Here is a 19602-nt window from a genome sequence, read left to right on the forward strand (position 1 = left end):
GAAGCAAAAGGGTCGGTCACGTCACAGATGAAGGTAGGCACGAGCTAGCTGAGCTCTGAGCAGCTCCACCATGAGCAGAAGCAGGACAGGGCGCAGTGATTATGGTGGTCAGGCAGCCCCTGGACTGGGCCCAGCTAGAGCAGCGGCCAGTCAAGCTTTCCTCCACAACACCACCACATGGCAGAGCAGAGCAAATCAAACATGGTGCAGGTGGATGGAAAGCATGCTGGAAAAAAGTGAGGTCAAAATGGAACACAAGAGCATGGGAGACAACGTAGTGCACACAAGACCCAGAGTGGCTCCATCTGAAAAGATTTAGTTGCTAAGGCCTGGAAGAGAAAGTGATTTGAATGTGGCAGGGTGATTGCAACACAAAATTGACAAAAGAAACTAGTTTCACAATGCGACTCTGGACTCAAGACACGGTGCTATTTTACTGGGAAAACACAGCAATGCAGTCAGGTTGCTTTTGCTAACAGGAGACATTGCAGAAGTAGAAGCTGTGGGCGTAATGATCCTCTTCGTGTTTAAGGTTATGGAGAGTTTACTTGGAGATTCCCTTCAAGCAACATGGAACAAGCAGGTCTGGATCCCAAGAACAATTGATCAAACAGAAAGAATGAATACAATGACCAGACAGAATCAAGCAGTCCCAAGAAGCAGGCCGTCATCTGAAATGGAACACAGATGGGGGAAACCAACCAAAAAATGTAAAAATTGTGTACCCAAGGGCGGAATCCAGCGGGGGGCGCACCCACTGTCTCCTGCGACTGCACGGCAACAGCATCTGCATCTACAGCCTGGTTGGTGGTAAAGGCAGGTTAGGCGTTATTCCAGTGCCATTATTCCCACATTTCATGACAGAAGGCACGGCACCTGAACACCTTCCTCCCCCCACCACCCCTCCCGGTGGTCCCACAACCACGGCGGTCCCATAACCACAGCCACCTCCAACCAGGGGGCTGCTAAACCACCCGTACCCACTGGGGAGAGGCACGGGGGAAGGTCTCCAGTGGCACAGCAAAGGGACAACGCAGTTTGGGGGAGTTTGGGAGGGAAGCTGGAAAGCAGTGCCTGAACACGGGTGAAATGGAGTTGCACACCATTTCTTAGTTTGGGGTCAGCATTACAGAGTGAAAAACGGACAGGTCAGAGCACTGTACCTGATGACAGCTGAAATAATTAGTTTTAGAAGCTGATTACAACCACTCTTACATCATTTAGAAAGAGAACTATGTGGTCAGGAAATGAAATATTTTGTTCAGAGCAGCCAAGCCTTCAGCCTCTGATAGTTTCTATCCCTTTTCACCTAACCACATTGCCTACTCAAAATAAGCTCTGCGAGTAACAAGGACTCATTAGCTAGGCTAATAAATACCTTAAAAATTACACACGCGGTTAACCTATCACTAAATAAAACATGGAAGCAGGAATCTGAGCGGGAGGTACTTGTGGAGCAGAGCTGGCTTACCATAACAGTGAAAGGACTGTTGGGAATGTCCACCCCACCAAAGCGGACATAAATCACGTAGGTTCCTGGTTTGGCAGCAGTGTAGAAGATATCGTAAGTCCCATCCTCATTTTCAACAACATCTGCCTCAGCTTCTGTCCCATCTGGCGTCAGGACGGTGCAAGTCACTTTTCCCTTCCCTGCTGATTTGGCATCGACCACAAAACCAACCTCCTCGCCAGTCTTCACAGTGGGTGCGATCCCAGGACCTACAAGGCAAGTTCTGTTACAGAAACCATTCGGAGGACAGCTTTCCCAGGCAGGCAGCCTGGCACCAGGGCCCCACAGAAGCTGTTGAGAGAGCAAGGGACACTCACGGCACTGGCCAGCACAGGAAAGGCTGGCAGTGTGCAAGAGCTCACCACCCACCTTCCTCCTCCTCTGCAGTCAGGGAGACTGGATGAGAACAGAGGTGAGGGAAGTCTGAAGGAAGCAGCGCCTTACACATGCCCTTATCACCATACTGCTTTATGCAGAGCCACAGGCGTTATCTTTTACTACCCTAGCCAGTGGCTGAGCTTTAGATTTCCCTGCTTGAACAACAACCTCCCCGTGCAAGCCTCTGCGCCACCACAGCCTGTAAAATGGCACAGTAGCAGTCATGGCCATGCTTCCCCTTACATTTACAGCAAACAATTTTCCACTGCTTTGCCACGCGTCCAAAAAAATCATGAAACAATGCCCAAATCCAGCAGATCCAGCCTAAAGAGCGCTGCGTTTAAATGAGAACTATTAACTCTTGTTTGCAGTGTGTATTTGATACCCCTGCTTTTCGACCACCGCTCGTTACTGGGTAAATGGCTCGTTTTCAAATGGCAACAAACCTGCCATTTTAGTACCTGAACAGTATTCCAGCAGCTACTCCTACAGCGCCTGTATTTCAGCTTGGCAGCTGCGAATCAAAGCCACTTCTTGGAAATGGGAAATTTAACCTGGCATCTGCGAGGAATTGCCATTACTGGTATTTTGAATAGTTAGCGACTTGAGTTACTTGGAACAGTATCAGATTCAGCAGCCATTAGGGCCTCTTTTAGACGATTTTTGTAGCAAAGGGGATACCTGCCGCTCTGTTTTTTCCATTGTGCCAGCAACATATTTCTGGTTTAAGCAGGCCTGAAAGCAGCCAGCTGCTGGTCTGGCACTGGGTACACTCTCACTGCACAATTCAGGTCGGTACAATGCCCAGACAACTCTCACGGGTCTACAAGCAGAGATTAAGTTTCCCTGCTCAGTTTGGCCTTGCCCAATGTATTTATTTATAAATCACGGGACTTAACGTTCAGTGATGTTGCTGTAACTAGTTCCTACCCCTTCTGCTCCTTCCCACAGCCTCTTGCTGGCTGGGAGGTGGCAGCTTGCCACAGTGGCCAGCCCAAAGCTGCATGATGACCACTCGGTATGAGAATGGGCAAGGGCTGAAGCTATAAATGTGCTCCACCAGTAACAAATTTAGAATTCCTCCCCTCTACCAAGGTACTGATTTTTGAGTTGTAGTAACTTTTTATCTTGAAGGTTTCTCCTTCCATTCCCTCTTCCAAAAGTCCGTCCGCACTCTGGCCAACTTCAACCGGACAGAAAAGCAGCAGAAAACACTACCAATAATACCCAGCCTGAGCAGGATTTGCTAACCTTAAAGTACACAGCCAGCTACTTTCACCCACAACACGGATTCTGTTCTTGCTCAGAATGAAAAGCTTCTTGCAATTCTATTAGTGTAAAGAGCATGAATGCAGTGAACATGTGCAGGTGTGTTATTCTTAAATCAACCTCACTGCAATTCTCAACAGGGTTTACCTAGGCCAAAATAAGCATCAAACTTCAGTTGCATCTAGCTGTTTGTAACAACACCCTAGATGGTTTAAAAGATTTTGCTAGGGACTGCAAGAGATTCCTGTTCACTCCATGGGGTAGAGGGTTCTCTACCTTTATGAAAACCCCTCCTGTAGGAGCAGCCAGATTACACAAATCTCCAGCGTATTCTACAAAGTCAGATCTCTCATGCTCTTTTCCCTCCTCAAATTAGCACTTTTTCAGAATTAACACTCACTAGACAGCGCACAGGGAGCACGTGCAGCCTGTTACATCAACTATTACACCAACAGTTACAACAACTGCAATAGCCAGGACCCAGCACACACCTGTGGCCAAACACTTGCTGGCATCCCCCGCTGGAGATGCCCGGATGCGGTATGGAGAGGACGGGATGTCATCGCCACCGTACTTCACGCCGATTGTATAGCGGCCCGTTTTGTCGGGGACGTAGGTCACAGTGTAAGTGCCATCCTTGTTGTCATGAATGTCCACCCTCTTGGGCTTGCCCTCTTGGTCCTGAGGAAAGCAAAGCAGAAGATTTAGGCGCCATGAAGTTAGTTATGATTTCCTCCAGCAGGATAGCAAACCTTTCGCAGCCATACTTAGATGGTATCAAAGAGGTTCAGAACTGAAGCTCAGAATCAAAGTACAAGGAATAGATTATTATGAGCACTGTAAAACAGTCCGTGCTATCAGCAGCTGGGCTTTGCTCGATACCAAAACCTTTAAGATGTAGCAAGCCATTTTAATTAACTTTGCATTAACTGTACAAAGTTTTAAGCTTTGTTGTCATATAGCTGCTGGAAATGAAGAACACCTCTCAGGTCCCCAGGGCACAGATCAGGAGTCAGAGCAGGCATCTCTATCCGGATAAAGCACCGGGTTGCTTTGCCCAGCTGCTCCCTGAAAGGTTTGAGGTCAGGAAGTAGTGAGGAGGGCTGACAACAGACTCCAGTATGAGGCATCCAGCTCTTGAGATACTGCAAGATCTACAGTTAAAAGCAGGTCTGTGCAGTCCCTTCAAACACTACTTCTAAACTGAATAGAAGAATTAAAGAGCTGCATAAACAATACAGACCTGAGCCTCAGCATCAAGCCTCCTTATCTAAAACCAAGATCAGCACTGTGTAAAATGATTCGGACAGAGCCGGTCCCAGCTTTCAGTGCAACCCAACAGCTGCAAAGCGTGAAGCACTTTAGAAAGTCCTCCAGGCCTGCTCACACACAAATCTACATGTTGATGCCATTTATAATTTATGGCTTAAGCTGCCTGGACTACAGTAGAAGCTGTGACGGACTTGAGATTCCAGGTACAGTGTGAAAGAGCTTGCTCCTTTCAGAGATCCCTGTGAAATATTTGGCATTCACAAGCTGAGAACCAGAAGCTAGAGAAAACACATTCCCACCACACAGGGCTTGTGGAACTTAATCTTCAAAGCCATAGCCATGCTGGGAGCTCTGATAAATATCCCAGATCCTTTAAGGGCACACTTGCATTCCAGAATAAAGCCAATTGTTTTGCAGCACCTGAGCAGATGGGACAGCACGGGAGCAAGAATGCAGAACGGCAAGTACAACCGGCCATGCCATGACCTAGGCATGCCAGGGCTGAGAAATGTGCTTTATGGCCCACTAAACACAGACATTTTTGCTGAGGCCATGGAGTCCAAGCATCTGAAACTTCAGGGAATGCAATAACCAAGTCAAACAAAAAACATTCCTGTAATATCTCTTTAAATGGCTTACAACTTCAAGCAACCTTGAGGGAAACTCGTTATCATCACATAATGCTCAGTGTGGATGTTACATTGTGGCCTTGCTGAACTACACTGATAGCAGGCTGTCTCCATTTCAAATTCCATCATTTCTGTAATCTTGTAAAGAGCCTGTATTTATCTCTTTTGGAGGGGCATTTGCAGAGTGTAAGGTTAATTATGAGCCAAATATAGCATGGGTGATGACTAAGACAGAAGTCTCAGAGAAGCAATTTCAAGAGCTTCACAAATACAGAGCTTAAGGCCCAGCCAGCAGTCCAGTCTTCAGAACACCGAAGGCTGTGCACACTTCATACAGGAGCCACTCAATCCCACCTAGAAACAATTTGTTGCAACCCCCCCATGGTTTTGCAATTACTCACAGTTATCTGTACAGTGAGAAGTCCCTGCCCGGCATCTTTAGCATCCACGGCAAACTCCACAGGCAGGCTGGCTGGTATGCCATAGGAACTGAGACCTGGTCCACTTGCTGTCACTTTGCTGGCATCATACGTAGGAAGCACCTTCACCTTGAAGGGACTTTAAGAAAAAAAAACACATTATCACCCCCTCCTCCTAAATCATGGTTGATCATTGTTGCAGAACACACTACACAGGTGGACAGCACAAGGGGCATTTGACAACACTACCAGCTTCATTTGAGCCTTTAGCCAATGCCCAGCTGATCACTGGGACAGTTTTCCCTTCCCTCAAAGGGTGATACAGGACACTGCTAACTCAAGAGGAGATCTGACATGCTGCAGAGCATTTGAGCTACTGGGACACATGCACATCCCAGAGCCTCTGCAGTGCCTGAACCCACGGAATGGTGTTCTGGTTACTGCCCTGAGGAGTAGGTACAGCTCTCCCAGTAACTGTCTGGAGTAGAAAGGAAAGCTTAAAGCAGAGCTTTGTCGCAGGGATGAACGTCTTCAGAAAGACCACAGGCAGACGAGCTGAGCTGGAGCCGGTGCTGAGGTGCAGATACACCTCCCCTCTGGCATCCCTGCTGTAGATGCAGCAGTCTCAAATCACTGCTAAACCCAAAAGCCGTACATGTAGCTGTACTGGCTTAGTAGGAAGGACCACAGCTAGTCCTTAAATAGTATTCATGTGCTGGGAGAGCACAATCAGGTCATGAACTCTTCAGGTTATCTAAGTTTATCCTCACCACCTTACCTGCGAGGAATCTCTTCATCAGCATACTTGACAGAGATCATATACGGTCCCTCCAGGGTAGGGGTGTACACCACTGTGTGGGTGCCATCTCCATTGTCTACCACATTAACAGGCTCCACAATTCCTAAAAAAGCAACAGACAATTCTCAGCTGCAATATTAAAACTCAATTCCTTATCAGCCATTTGATGTTACACAATGCTCTGCTGATTTACAATTTGGAAGAAGCTACATTTCATTCTTTATTTATTTATTTATTGTTTTGAATGAAGGTAATGGGCATGGATCAGTGATCAGTTTCCCTTATTTTGTATTCAAGAGCCATTAACTTAAGACAGATTTGCCATCAACTGCTCTCTGGGTACCCATCTTCTCACTGTAAACAAAAGCTAGCATGAAAATACTGGAGGAAAATCTGCCTTTTTGTACAGTCCTGGTCAAGAGCAATTTCTCAAAATACTCTGAAGATCTTCCCACGAAGAAAATGAGTAATGGTTATAATTGCCTGAACTGCCATTTACAAGATTACATACTGCCACTGGGATTCACTGCACAGAGTTGAGCCCTAAAGCCTGTTAGTGCATAGCATTCACCAATTTGAGTCTTTCACAATCAAGTATTAGGAAAGGCAGGCTCACTGCCTAGACAGGAGAATCCTGCAAGCTGCCAAAGTCATAAGAAAGAAGGATCAATTATTTCAATTTGCATTAAGCTAAACCTACAGCAGATTATGTGACGTATCAGTCCAGATCAACACACAAAGCAGTCTACAATTACAACTTGGCTTGAAACACAGGAAAGATTAGCAGTATAGTGAGTGCAAAAGAAATGTATAGTTGTCATGCAAAGCCTGAAAAGCAGCACAGTTTGTTCCCACTCCCTCCTCCAGATGATTCTTGCTGTTGCCAGTTGGATTTCTGAGAGCCCAAGTTGCCAGTAGTTAGTAAGAGTTCAAACCTGTTGCAGTGTCACCCTTTGGATCACCTTTAAAATCCGAAATCACTTTCAAAGGAGAGCTCGATCCCTGGGAATCCGTCTCATCCGCTAAAATTAAAGAACTGTTACCTGAAAGTCACTTGCACCAGGACAACCCGATACTCGAGTGGTGAACCGGCTCTCACCTCCTAGCAAGGCGCAACTTGGAGGCATCTAAAGAGTTTGATAGGGGCAACCTGTACACTACCCCTTGCTACTATTCTAGTAGGGCTTAAAGTTGCCCCTCAGCTGTGCCTCCTGGATGGACAGTTATTTCACTGCTGGGCTCTGGGGATCATTTTGGTGATGTTGCTCCACAGAGGGGCAAGGCTGTAGCAATGGTCCTGCATTGGTCTGAGCAGCGCCCTCGCTAACTGAGCGAGCGGCAGCTGCCCTGACTGAGGGGCTGCTTGTTCTAGGCGAGATGCTGTGCTATGCCAGCCAGCCCGGGTTCAGATACAAGGCTGCTGTGAGACATTGGATTTACTTGTTTATGCCTAAACCTAAGCCGTGTTTGTTCATCGATGATGCTTACTCATCTCATTTCTGTTACCTGTGAAGATTAGGATAAAGCGATTTAAAGACACTGCTCAAAGCAGCCCTGCACAGCACACAGCTCTCCTCCTCTTACAGCAGTACACGTGGGTCAGCACTCCAGATGCATGGACCAGAGGAATGGGAACCAAGGGAAATGTTCCTACAAGCGGCATCACCACTCTTGCAAGCAGGGCCAGGAGCACGATACCCACCCAAGTGCAGAGATGGGCACAGCCAGGTTGAGTTCTTCGCTTCTTACCTCTGGGTCCTGCCACCACCACCTCCAGGGGCGCTACTCCTGCCTTGCTGGTGTCTACAGTAAAGGACTGTGGGATTTTGGCTCGAACAGCTGTTCCCAGACCTGGCCCTGCAATCTTCACCTTGCTGGGATCCACAACATCCTTCACAGGAACCTTGAAAGGACTGCCTGGAAGTTAAGACGGATAGTGTTAATACAACACAGCTTTAACAGCTGCAGTAAAATGCCCAAACGCCTGCAAGTGGCTGGCTCTGGCTTTGTGGACTGAACCATTTAATACTTCAGGCACTTCTGTGCTACGCAAACAAGACAAGTTACTATCAAAGACAGCACCAGCTCAACCTATGCTATGCACTAATTCAATATAGAATAAAAGTTGCAAGGCACAGGCAACCGATCAAATGGCAGGTTGCAGCATATAGCTTTAAATGTAGAATTACCATTTTTTAAAGGGAGTACATGAAGGATTGGCAGACTGCACCTGGAAGTAGCCAAGCTGAGTACTGCAGACTACTGAACCCAAATTGTCAGCTATAACCCAAGTTTCAGTCCTCAGACCATCTGCTTCTGCTCTGATCACAGTGTAACAATTCAGTTGTGATTTATCTGCTTTGAACACCTGAGAAGAAATGCGTGAAACCAACCAGAAGCACAAACAAAGCTTCACACAGGCATTTGTTTCTTTCATTTTTTAACAGTTTTAGGATGTTGATAAATAGAATGGGGCCAACAGGAAAAAAAACAGCTCCCTCTGAATGCCTGGGAAAGAATATTAGAAATATGCTGTATGACAGCCCTAAGCACACAATGCAGCAAAACGCGCCTGGTGTTTAGGAGCATTAATCACTGGCTTCAAGCAAAACATCCTCCTTTTAATTGTAAACTGCTGGCTTCCAGATGCATCTGGAACATTGCTTAAACCTACTTCACTTCAGCTTGATATCAGTGCAAATACACACACAGATTAATGCTTGCTTTCAGAAACGGTCACTTCTCTTCCCTGCAGTGACCAAAACTTAGAACATTTAATACAAGCATCATGACAATATACTTATCACATTAGCAATCCTCATGACAATACAGGCTTCATATAACCCCCATTAGACCATATTACTGCAGAACAGCCTGCAGTAATCAAAGGGCTCTATTTCCTTAACCTAACAAGTTACGTTGCACTTAAATCATGTCCTCCCTGACACAACAGAACCAGCATGGGCTGTATGTGCTGTTTGTCAAGGCTAGCATCCCTGTCCTTATCCCACCCATCTGGACATGCTCTTTTGCTCCCCTCAGCCAGGTGCTACAATTTCTTCCTGTACTCCCAGGAAAAGCAGAACATTAACACCTCAACATCCCCTGCAAGAGGGAGATGCAGCGAAGGCATCAAGTCTTTAGCTCAACACCTTCCTTCCTCAGAAAGCCACTGAGCAAGAGCTCTTACCAGGAATATGCTCTCCCCCATATGTGATGTTGACATCGTAGTCTCCTGGAACATAAGGAACGTACTCAGCACTGCAGCTCCCATCCTTGTTATCTTTACAGCTAATTTTAGATTCTGAAGGTCCCTCAACAGTTATTCCTAGGCCACCAATTCCTGCCCCTCTGCAAAAGAGAAATACAGATTGTTAGAATTGCCCATTTGTAGGAGCACTCCTCAACCATTATCAGCTCATAACCTCTGGAGAGCAAAGTGCTCAGTAACCTATGAGATAGCATACACATTAATCAAGAGTACATAGTTTGGCCCTTTTATAAATATTTGTACTGGATTTAGCATCTTGCATTGCACAGCCCATTACACTCCTCCCTCTCTCTCTCAGATATTCTTGAAAGATCAAGTAGGCTTAGGTACCTGGTGACAACCGAAAAGGCATTTGGCTGATTTGTGAAAGCTTCTTTGAGTCCAGGTCCTTGTGCCTTTACACGTGATGGGTGGCAGCCCTCTGTCACATTCACTCTGAAGGGACTGTTTGGCACAGGCACACCGTCGTATGTTACGCTGACTGTGTGGGGACCTGTAAGAGAAGGAAAACACACAGTAAATTCCCTAAATATTTTAATCACTTCACTTCTACTTCTATGGACTTAAGATGTCAGCAGATGAGTAAGACCATCCTCCCGCATTTCACAAAATTTCACGAGTATTTCGTAACCAAGATGCACTGTTCTTCTGAAGCTAAGTTCCTGTAAGTCACTTTTCAAGTTAAAATAGATACTTCCTGTAGAATCAGCTTCTCTACTGGCAAAAAAAAAACAACTGCCAGAATGCAAAGTTACTGGCAGACCTCGACAGTTTGCCAAATGAAAGTGTTAGAAGAGATGCTTGCTGTTGGTTTTCCCCTCTCAAAAGGAAAAAAAATGACAAAAAACAACAAAACAAAACAACAGACTTTACCCTTTTCAAACGGCGTGTACTCTACTGCATAAGTTCCATCAGCATTGTCTTGGATCTGACAGTCTGCGGGGGAGCCAGATGGGCTTGTGATCTGTGTCCTGATGTGGTCACCACCAGCTTTTGTTAGAGGTCGAGCATCCACAGTGAACTCAGTTGTAGCTTCCCGGAATACATCTGCAGAACAACATTTTGAAGAGTCACTTCAAGAACCACATGCATTTGAGACGACGAAACATTTTGTGAACCAGCATGATAAACAACTCATCTGGGAACATAACAAAACAACCCCTTTGAAAGTCACCATGGAAACACACAAAGCCATTACAACTTGAATTGCTAGGAACAGACTGTGTAGGGTAAAGGATCTTCAGTCCTACAAACTCTGACAAGAGCTGGGTAATTCTCACCTTTCCCTTCCACTCCTGGCCCAAACACTTTCACTCGGCTTGTGTCCACTGCTGGCTCCACTTTGACCCTGGCAGGGAATTTAGGCACTTGCTCTCCTCCGTATTTCATCTTGATTGTGTACATGCCAGCTGAAAGTGGCACGTATGTCACGGCATAGGTCCCGTCTTTGTTGTCATCAATCTGGACTTCAGCTTTCGAGCCAGTATCCGACACCATGTCCACCCGCAGGTCACCAGGACCCGCTTCCGTACAGTCGACATTCAGCAGCCCTGCCTCACCTACTTTGCCACGTTCGAGACCTGGGCCTGTGGCAACAACTTTAGAGACATCAAATGGCATTTCTATGTCTGCTTTAAATGGTGAACCAGGGATGTGGACCTCTTCGAAGAGGATGTTTACGAAATACTCTCCAGGTTTCGTGGGCAGATAGGAGACAGAGCAGGTTCCATCACCGTTGTCTGAGCATTCGATCTTAGCTTCACATGGGCCTTCTACCGTCAAACCCAAACCGCCAGTTCCTGCCCCTTTGGTATCTATCGTGAATTGGGCTGGTTTTCCAACAAGGCCTCCTCGAAGACCAGGGCCATGAGCTTTTACCTGAAAGAGAATATGCAGTTGAGCTTAACTTCACATGCTATTGCCAGCACAGACCACCTAGACAGTTGTTTCTATGTGAGACTTGACTAACAAGCTCTTAAAAATAGACAGAAAGCAAAGTCTCTGTCACTCCTCCCAGCTTTACTGTACAGTTGGTATCTCATTACTCCAAACAAGCTTCTAGACAAGGATATCCATGCTCTTGCCACAGTTGTTTTTGTCCAGCCACTGAATATAAGAGGAAGACATGCTGAACACTGGATAGCTGTAGACAAGTTTTCCTTGAAATTTATTTCCTTAGAAAGAAACATCTCAATTAATACATTTGATACAGTCATGAAGCCAACTTCTATTAAATTAGGAGTGATTCTTGCATGTGCCACACTATGCAAGATGCCTGCGGTATTCTTAATTAGTTCAAAATGTTTCCAAATAGTGTTTTAAGGATGACTTCCATGAGTCACAGAGTCTGCAAGCGAAACAACGCTCTGAGAAAGGATGTTCCAGGGACTAGTTCAGCCAAAAGTTTCGTACCATAGCACACAATTCAGTTTTCAGTTATTATCTGCTGTTACAGCCATTAACCATTCCCTTACCTTGGAGGGATCTGGAGGAAGAGTGGCCTCCACAGTAAAGGGGCTCCCTGGGATCGGATTGCCATCATAACTCACATCAACCATGTACAGTCCTTCTTCTCTTGGGATGTATTTCGCCGTACTGCACTCCTTACCCGGAACTGCCTCCACCAGACATGGCACAGCTTTCCTTGAAGGACTGGCAATATTAACATCCAGTTTACCTTGTCCACCAGCTCCTTTGGTGTCAATTACAAATTCCTGATCCTTCCCTACTTCCACTCCTGAAAAAGGACAAAATCTGCATTACTACATTGAGTACATAATGTTTGACAATACTCCAAGAAATCCCTAATGCACATATCATTGAGGGAGCAAGCACTGGCAGAGCCTTACTCAGCCTACGCCCTTCTACATTAAAAAAAAAAAAAAAATCAAACAAAAAATAACAAAGAGCCCTGGCTAATTGGAAGTTACAAAGCTACAGTGTTAAACAAGGCTGTAAAACATGGCCTAACAGTGTAATAGAGGCTCATTTCAGGAACACGACATTTCACAGCCCTAAGTTCTGCTTTCAGAAAATGAGACCATATGAATCAAACTCCACACTGTAGCAGTTACATATATTTGAACAATGATCTAGCCCCAGGAAAACCAATTTCATCAGCAGGTTCCTGGTTTGGTGAACAGCCCAGTCCTGTTCGCCACAAGGGAGGACTAAATCCCAACACACACCTTACTACGTATTTTTTTCTACATATTTTTTCTACATATTTTTTTCCCAAAACAAAAAAAAAAGAAAAAAAAAAAAGAGGAGAATTGAAATTCAGTCCTCTAAAGGACCAGCTAAGCCAGCGCAGCAATGCTATGAAGTTGCATGAAGCTGGTTTATCCCTCGATTACAGCAAGTTAAAAAAAAGCTCGTTTTGCCCACTTATGTTCTAGCAGAACATGTTGGCTGTTGCACAGCCCTAGAAGACCCTTCAGAGGCAGGCTATGGGGCTTCCAAGCCCACACGTACTTACTGTTTTCGAGTCCATTGACTTTAATTTTGTTTAGGTCAAGCGGAGCAGCAACTCCCACAGTGAAAGGGCTTTTAGGGATAGGATCACCACCGTAAGTTACCAAGACCTTCATTGGACCCTAGTTGGAGAATTTATGAGTTAGCTTAACGCCTCACTTCATACAGATCACTAATATTCAAGCAGTACATAATCATTTCACCTAATCTGTTTTTTTTTTCTCCTGGCATGGAGGCAGCACAGGCTGGCTCCCACCCTCCCAGCCCTCAAGACCAGGTATCCCACCCCGAGGCCAGGCCAGAGCCCAGCCTGCAAAGAGGCCATATTATTACAGCATTTCAAATACCAGGGCCTTAAGCTGTACAAGTCAGAAAGATTAATGCTCTTGTGTATTTTGGCTGAAATACCACACAGCCATGGCAAGTTCCAGCCCAAGATGTGTGCTCCTTTTATTCTCTTCTACTGCAGTCCATATTTTAGCTATATTCACTGTTTGCTTACTTTTCGTTCTTGGCTGGTTCAGCTCCCAAGTGAAATAATCATGGATGTTTCACACAAGCTAGTGAATAGCTTCCATGATTATTCTTGGTTGTTTTTAGAAAACACACTCACGGGTAGCTGTAGCAACACCACAAGTGAGAGAGATAAGGCTGAGTAAACAGCATTAAACCAAGGATCCTCTGCTGCTGACGTGGTCCCTCAGGAATTTAACTACCTAGACAGTCCTCCCACTGCTCTTTAAGGAGTACAGAGTCTCACCGCTCTGCTCTTAGGTAAGCTTCTGCTGGTGAGGCCTAAAAAGGCAGGGTTCAGGAATGATCTACGCACTCACAGGCTGGAGGAAAAGCAAGGCTACTAATTACCGTACAGTCTAATTCCACCTCTTTCCAACCACTGTTTTCCTACCACTGCTACCTGTCAGTCCACAGCTTTTCCACAACCCAACATGCTCCCTCAGATGCAGATTTCCACCACACAGCCACGTACACACACGCTCTGCAGCCAGGGGACTTGTACTGCACCACTGTTGAAACATCACCAGCTGAGATGCTCCCCAGAGTGCTGCAGATCTACCCCTGCAGCATCTGAATGCCATGGTCTAGCAGTTGAAATTCTGCTCTTACACACCAAGGAAAGATGTGAAAGGCTACCAGGTCTGCCCATGGCTTAATAAAATCCAAACTCATTCACTAATGAAACTATCCCTCACGCAGAGGCAATAAGCCAGAGGGTTTCTAATTCTGGCACCAGGGTGCAGTAACCCTGAGGACAACCTACGCAGAGGACACCTGGTTTCAGTATCTGGCTTGTCTCACCTCTGCCCTTTGCATGAAGCATGGTCACTGCTCACAATACACACCCGCAGGGTTCGGGTTACTTTGCTCCCTCCTGCATACCAACCCTGACTGAACAAGCAAAAGCTTCTCCAAATAGACACACCAGCCACATCCTGAGATCATGCAGCTACTTTATCCAAAAACAAACGCTAGCTCTACAATGAGCCCAAGAATGCTAATCCGGTATTATCAGATAAATAATGCTGCAGTCCCCCATATCAGCCCATTTTTATACGGCTACATTCAAGGAAGTCACTACAGATGACTTAAATAACTCACTTGTTTACTCAGGATAGCAAAACACTTTCATCTCAGCACTACAGAGCCTGTGTCTTCATGAGTTAGGCATTCTGGAGTTTAACACCACTTTACAAACACACAAGCACAGCATAAGCAAAAATACTTCTAGTTATTAGCAGCTTCCACTTTCAGCTCTTTAACGGTGTTGCTAGGAAGCATCTGTCTGAACCAAAACGTTAGACTGAAGTTATTTTCAACCCAAGGACAAACCTCAAATGCAGGCAAATACTTCGACGTGTTTGATCTGCAGTCCAGATTCCCTGTTCAGCACCAATTCCTTCACTTTTCTACTTGTGAGGGGCAGTACTGTCACCCAAATGCTGTGCTTTTTCACCTTGTTCTGGTTTGCAGCAGAGCAGCGGCTCGCTGAAAGCCGGCACACTGCAGCCTCAGCATTAAAGCACTACAGACGGTGGCAGCAGCCAGGCCAGCTGTGCAGCAGCTGGCTCCGTTTCAGACCCCGGGATGGATTGCCACCTTTCCTTTTCAACAGATAAGGCAGCACGTAGATATCACCAGTGTGGAATGATAACATGAGCTCTGTGCTGCTGCTTCAATAACTCACTTGGTCCCAGGAAATTAAACAGTGAAAAGCTACCCATAACTAAACCAGAAATCTGTACCACTGGCTTCTAATTCCCTGTGTCATGAAGGCTTTGTCTTAAGGGAACAGGACATCCTAGCAGGTTTTAACCACAAATTCCCCTGCGTACAGGCACCAGGGAAGGCAGTCATGGCATTACAGCAACATGAGACATTCTCTTTTGTATTCCTATAGGAGTCAGACCTACCTGCTGTATTGGAGTGTACCGAACGGTGTGGGAATAGTCATAGTTGTCAATGATATCCAGATCTGTCACTGCCTCTCCTGGCACAGGGCTGCTGAACTGCACATCCAGCGGCGCTTTTCCAGCTCCCTTGGTGAACACGGTGAAGTGTGTTGGCTTGCCATTTTCCACGCCTGAAGAAAAATGTTAATTCTAATTTACACAGAGCTTGCACGCAGAAACTCTTCTCAAGAAGCATTCAGTACCTATAAATGCTGCTCAAGCAAAAAGCCAAGGGAGCAGAGCCATTTCAAATTGTCTGCCACCCCAAGCATCTGTATCCAGCACTGCATTGCTGAATCCCAGCAGTATCCATCAAGGCAGCAGCTACCCTGCAGCAGCTGCTCATGGTCTAGCACCAGCCATGCCATCTCAACCTAGGTCTCACCAGTTTTGCTCAGCCCGGGTCCTTCAGCTTTCACTTTGCTGGCATCATGTGAAGGGTCCACTTTAACTCTGAAAGGGCTGGCAGGAATTTCCTGCAATAGAAAATGCAGCTCTAAACATAGGCATGTCACTTCACTACCCAAACCAGACAGATAAAATGAAAGCAGAAACATCTTAAAATGGTTATCTCCAGCAGCATCTTAAGTGAAGTTTCACCTCATTTAAATGCTCTGCCTTACTGAACAGCAGCATTCAAAGTCTAGGACATAGTTAACAGCTGGACTGCTTGCAGGGGCCTCTCCCACTTTTTTCTTTAAGATCTTATTTTTATTCCCAAATTCCCTGGAGAGTAAGATAGGTTTTCTATCATTTAGCATGTAGCTTTGCCTTGCCTCTAGACCTAGGAGGTAAGCCATGACTCACACCACACTCACTATGCCAGTTCAACATATTACTTGCTTGAACTTCATAGTCTCCAGCCAACTCCCCCTTATTTGTGTACCTTCAAGTATGAGAAAAGAGTTCTTAAAACACTGACTAGACAAGGTGCATGTAAGCGGAAGTGAAAAGAGCCATCTGTACATTGCCACAGTCAGCTGTTGAGTGCCAGGTGCTATGCAGCCAGAGAACACAGACCCTGGAAATATTAGGCTGTAAAACGAAGATTACAAACCTCTCCTGCAAAAAGCACTTTAATAGTGTAGCGCCCAGCGGCAGGTGGGGCATACTTCACTGTGAACGTATCGTTAGCATTGTGGATAATGTCAAAATCTATGTCTTCTTCCTCATCGCTGACCACACGAGCATCACACTTGATTCCGACACTGACATCACCTAGGAAAAGCAAATGGAAGTTTTTCACCAGATGGTACAGATATCACTAGCCAAACAGACAGCACATTCTGATTTCCAGCAGCTGCACAAGTCACCACGTTAACTGATGAAATGGATCACATCACAATTCATTTTAGCATTCTGTTGTCCAAGGTTTTTCCATTTAAAAAAAAAGGAAACCCAGCAGCAGGAAACAAAACTTAATTCCCGCCCCTGCATGACCTGCAGTTCTGATACCACAGCAAAACCCAGTTTGCCTTTACCTTCTCCTGCATCAGTGCAGTCAACAGTGAAGTGGGTTGGCTCGCTTGCTTTCAGGCCAGTTCTCTCCACACCAGGTCCAAACACCTTCACTTTCTGAGGATGACTCCCCTGACCTATCAGGACCTGTATGGATTGACAAGGGTCAGAATCACACACCCGAATCACGCTCGTTACCAGAGTCAAGCTGGAGCATTACTTGGGCAGAGGCTATATGAAAACAGTACTAAGGTAAGAACAAACTGCCCTAACTCCCTCAGGCTGAGTCTGGATTGATATGAGACCTCCAACATGTAAGCTTGTAAAAGCAGGAAGTTCTTTTCAAGTGGAAATATTCCCACAAAAGACAACAGACAAGTACACTTTCTTCAGGATCACAGAAGGGGTTTATCATCCTAGATGTAATGACACACAGTCTTTAGCACCAGTGTCCTACTTGGATGGAAGTAGTGATATCCCCCTCTGTACTTACCCTAAATGGGCTATTGGGCACGTTGGCTCCTCCCCAGACAACAGAAATTGTATGTTTGATTGGCTTAACTGGCACATAGGAACAGGCAAACACACCATCAGGTTTACTCTTTATCTGGATATCAATAGGGTTTCCTTCTCCATCCTAAAGAGCAGGGAATATAAGCAGAAGGGTCAGGTACTTTAAAAACCCTTTGTATAATTTGAATATCCCAAGAATGTTTCAAAATGTTTTTGTTTTTTTCCTCAGAACTGCAGCTCATAAACACTGAAGAAACATACAGATTACACTCCTGTAAGTCTTCCTCAACTAAACTGCTCGTTCCAAACATTATCTCTTAACACACACTTCAACAAGTTCACCTGAGATTCACAGGCTCAAAGACACTCAAGGTGCTTTTGAATGACAACTCCAGAAAATTACAGCCTGCCTCTTTGAGGAGGCTCCAGCTGCAGGAGTAAAGCCATGTGTTTCATACTCAAGGGAGAAGTCACCTTGTCTTGAGTTAGATTTGCTGCCTGTCTACATTATACAGATCAAAGCACAGAGCTGCAACAGAATTACATGCTCAGAATTAAGTGGTGTGTAATTGAGTAGGAATACTTAAGGCATTTTTCGCAATGGTATTAAAGCCCTTTTGCTGGAGTTTCATATCTCTGCCTTTGGCTTTTTACCTGCGCATACATCTTCAGAGGCGCTTTTCCAGCATCCTTGGTTTCAACTGTGAACTCAGCAGGATTGTTCACTATACAGCCAGTTTTCTCCAAGCCTGGACCGTAAGCCTTCACCTGAAAACAAAACCAAGAGTCTTAGCCTGCAATCCAGAAATTAGTAAAATTAAGCTATTTATTTCTACAGACCTTCCCTTCCCACAAAATTCATGAAGCACAGGATACAAGTAGAGGCTTGTCTGAAAGCTGATAATTTAGACTAATTCAGCAAGTTTCCATTATATTTAATTGAAACCACAGCAGTATTATTAGAAAAAGCTGAGTAATATCTGGCTGGAGCATGGCAAATTCAGAACTGTAAGGAGAGTCAGCTTAAGAGTCTAGTGTGTTACCAGGAGCCTTTAGAAACATATAGTTTTTTTTTTTAATAGTTTTATCAAGGACTCAAATGCCACAGTGAGCTCTATACACCACCTTATCTGGGTTGAAGTCTCCTGAAGCTGGTCGGATGAAGGCCATGTAAGGGCTGTCTTTTATGTCCTCATCATCGCACATGATGTGCACAGCATATTCACCAGGCTCTTTGGGCCAATACCTTACATCACATGAACCATCATTCTTGTCATCACATTCAATTTTAGCCTGAGAAGGACCTTCTATTGCAAAGCCTGAAAAAGAAACACTTATTTATCAACTGCACAACAGGTTTGTGGTGGCTGCTAATCTAACACTGTTTCCCCAAACTGCTTTTTATTATCCTTAACCATTCCTTATGCTCTCTATCTCCCTTCTTCAGCAACATCATTTCCTTCTGTACCTCATCCCACAAAACCACAGAAAACATTCTCTGTCACAAGCATGCTCCTGTCTCTAGGACTTGCCTTCAGTACAGACTTCCACCCTAGTATATAAATTTGTGTTTAGACTAGAACATCTTACTGATGTGTTTTCGTTGTTTTTTTTGTTTGTTTGTTTGTTTTAGTTTGTTTTACTCCTTCTCAGTTTTCTCATTAGTTTGTTACTGGCATTGCAATATTTAAGTATTTCAGGCAAATTAAGTAAAGTAACATACCAAGAGAGCCAACTTCTGTGCCAATGGACTCTACCACAAAGTCAGCTGATTTGCCCACAATCCCTTCATGCAGTCCTGGCCCCCAGGCTCGTACTTTCTGAGGACCTGCTTCATGACCTATGTGAACCTCAAAGGGGCTAAAAGAGAAAAGAAAAGCACATAATTAGAAACAAGGACACATACAGCATACATGTTTTTTCCCCAGGCATTTTAATGAGGCTTCACACTGGATTTCCCAAATTAACAGATGCTATCTTGTGATGGCACAGCGCCCAGCAGACAGTCTTTCTAGCAGAGAGGTCATCTAATGTATCAAGCACTTACACCTCGCGCCACAGATCCTGAGTGTCAAGTACTTGGTTTGCACTGCTTGCTGTAGTCTGACACTAAAATAACAGATCCCTTCAGAAACTCACAGT

At 45.2% G+C, this 19602-nt stretch overlaps 1 protein-coding gene across 7 annotated transcripts in view; it reads right to left on the bottom strand.

The window, feature by feature from the left end:
• Positions 1-19602, bottom strand: part of FLNB (filamin B) — an 84967-nt gene that overhangs the window by 17015 nt on the left and 48350 nt on the right. For 2 of the 7 annotated variants that reach the window (XM_027467365.3, XM_027467361.3), the window contains exons 14-34: positions 19184-19320; positions 18586-18779; positions 18115-18228; positions 17441-17584; positions 16971-17094; positions 16547-16707; positions 15875-15965; positions 15451-15620; positions 13026-13143; positions 12022-12284; positions 10828-11425; positions 10421-10594; positions 9878-10040; positions 9467-9627; positions 8026-8193; positions 7212-7298; positions 6256-6379; positions 5460-5616; positions 3649-3838; positions 1472-1719; positions 726-800 (exon numbers count right to left, since the gene is read on the bottom strand). In XM_027467365.3, the coding sequence (XP_027323166.1) occupies positions 726-800; positions 1472-1719; positions 3649-3838; positions 5460-5616; positions 6256-6379; positions 7212-7298; positions 8026-8193; positions 9467-9627; positions 9878-10040; positions 10421-10594; positions 10828-11425; positions 12022-12284; positions 13026-13143; positions 15451-15620; positions 15875-15965; positions 16547-16707; positions 16971-17094; positions 17441-17584; positions 18115-18228; positions 18586-18779; positions 19184-19320 (3661 nt within the window). The remainder of the gene's footprint in view (positions 1-725; positions 801-1471; positions 1720-3648; positions 3839-5459; positions 5617-6255; positions 6380-7211; positions 7299-8025; positions 8194-9466; positions 9628-9877; positions 10041-10420; positions 10595-10827; positions 11426-12021; positions 12285-13025; positions 13144-15450; positions 15621-15874; positions 15966-16546; positions 16708-16970; positions 17095-17440; positions 17585-18114; positions 18229-18585; positions 18780-19183; positions 19321-19602) is intronic. The other 5 variants (XM_072044619.1, XM_027467362.3, XM_072044620.1 and 2 more) reach the window with 3 other exon arrangements.

This window comes from Anas platyrhynchos, chromosome 13 (assembly GCF_047663525.1).
Source record: "Anas platyrhynchos isolate ZD024472 breed Pekin duck chromosome 13, IASCAAS_PekinDuck_T2T, whole genome shotgun sequence".
NCBI classification, from domain to species: domain Eukaryota; kingdom Metazoa; phylum Chordata; class Aves; order Anseriformes; family Anatidae; genus Anas; species Anas platyrhynchos.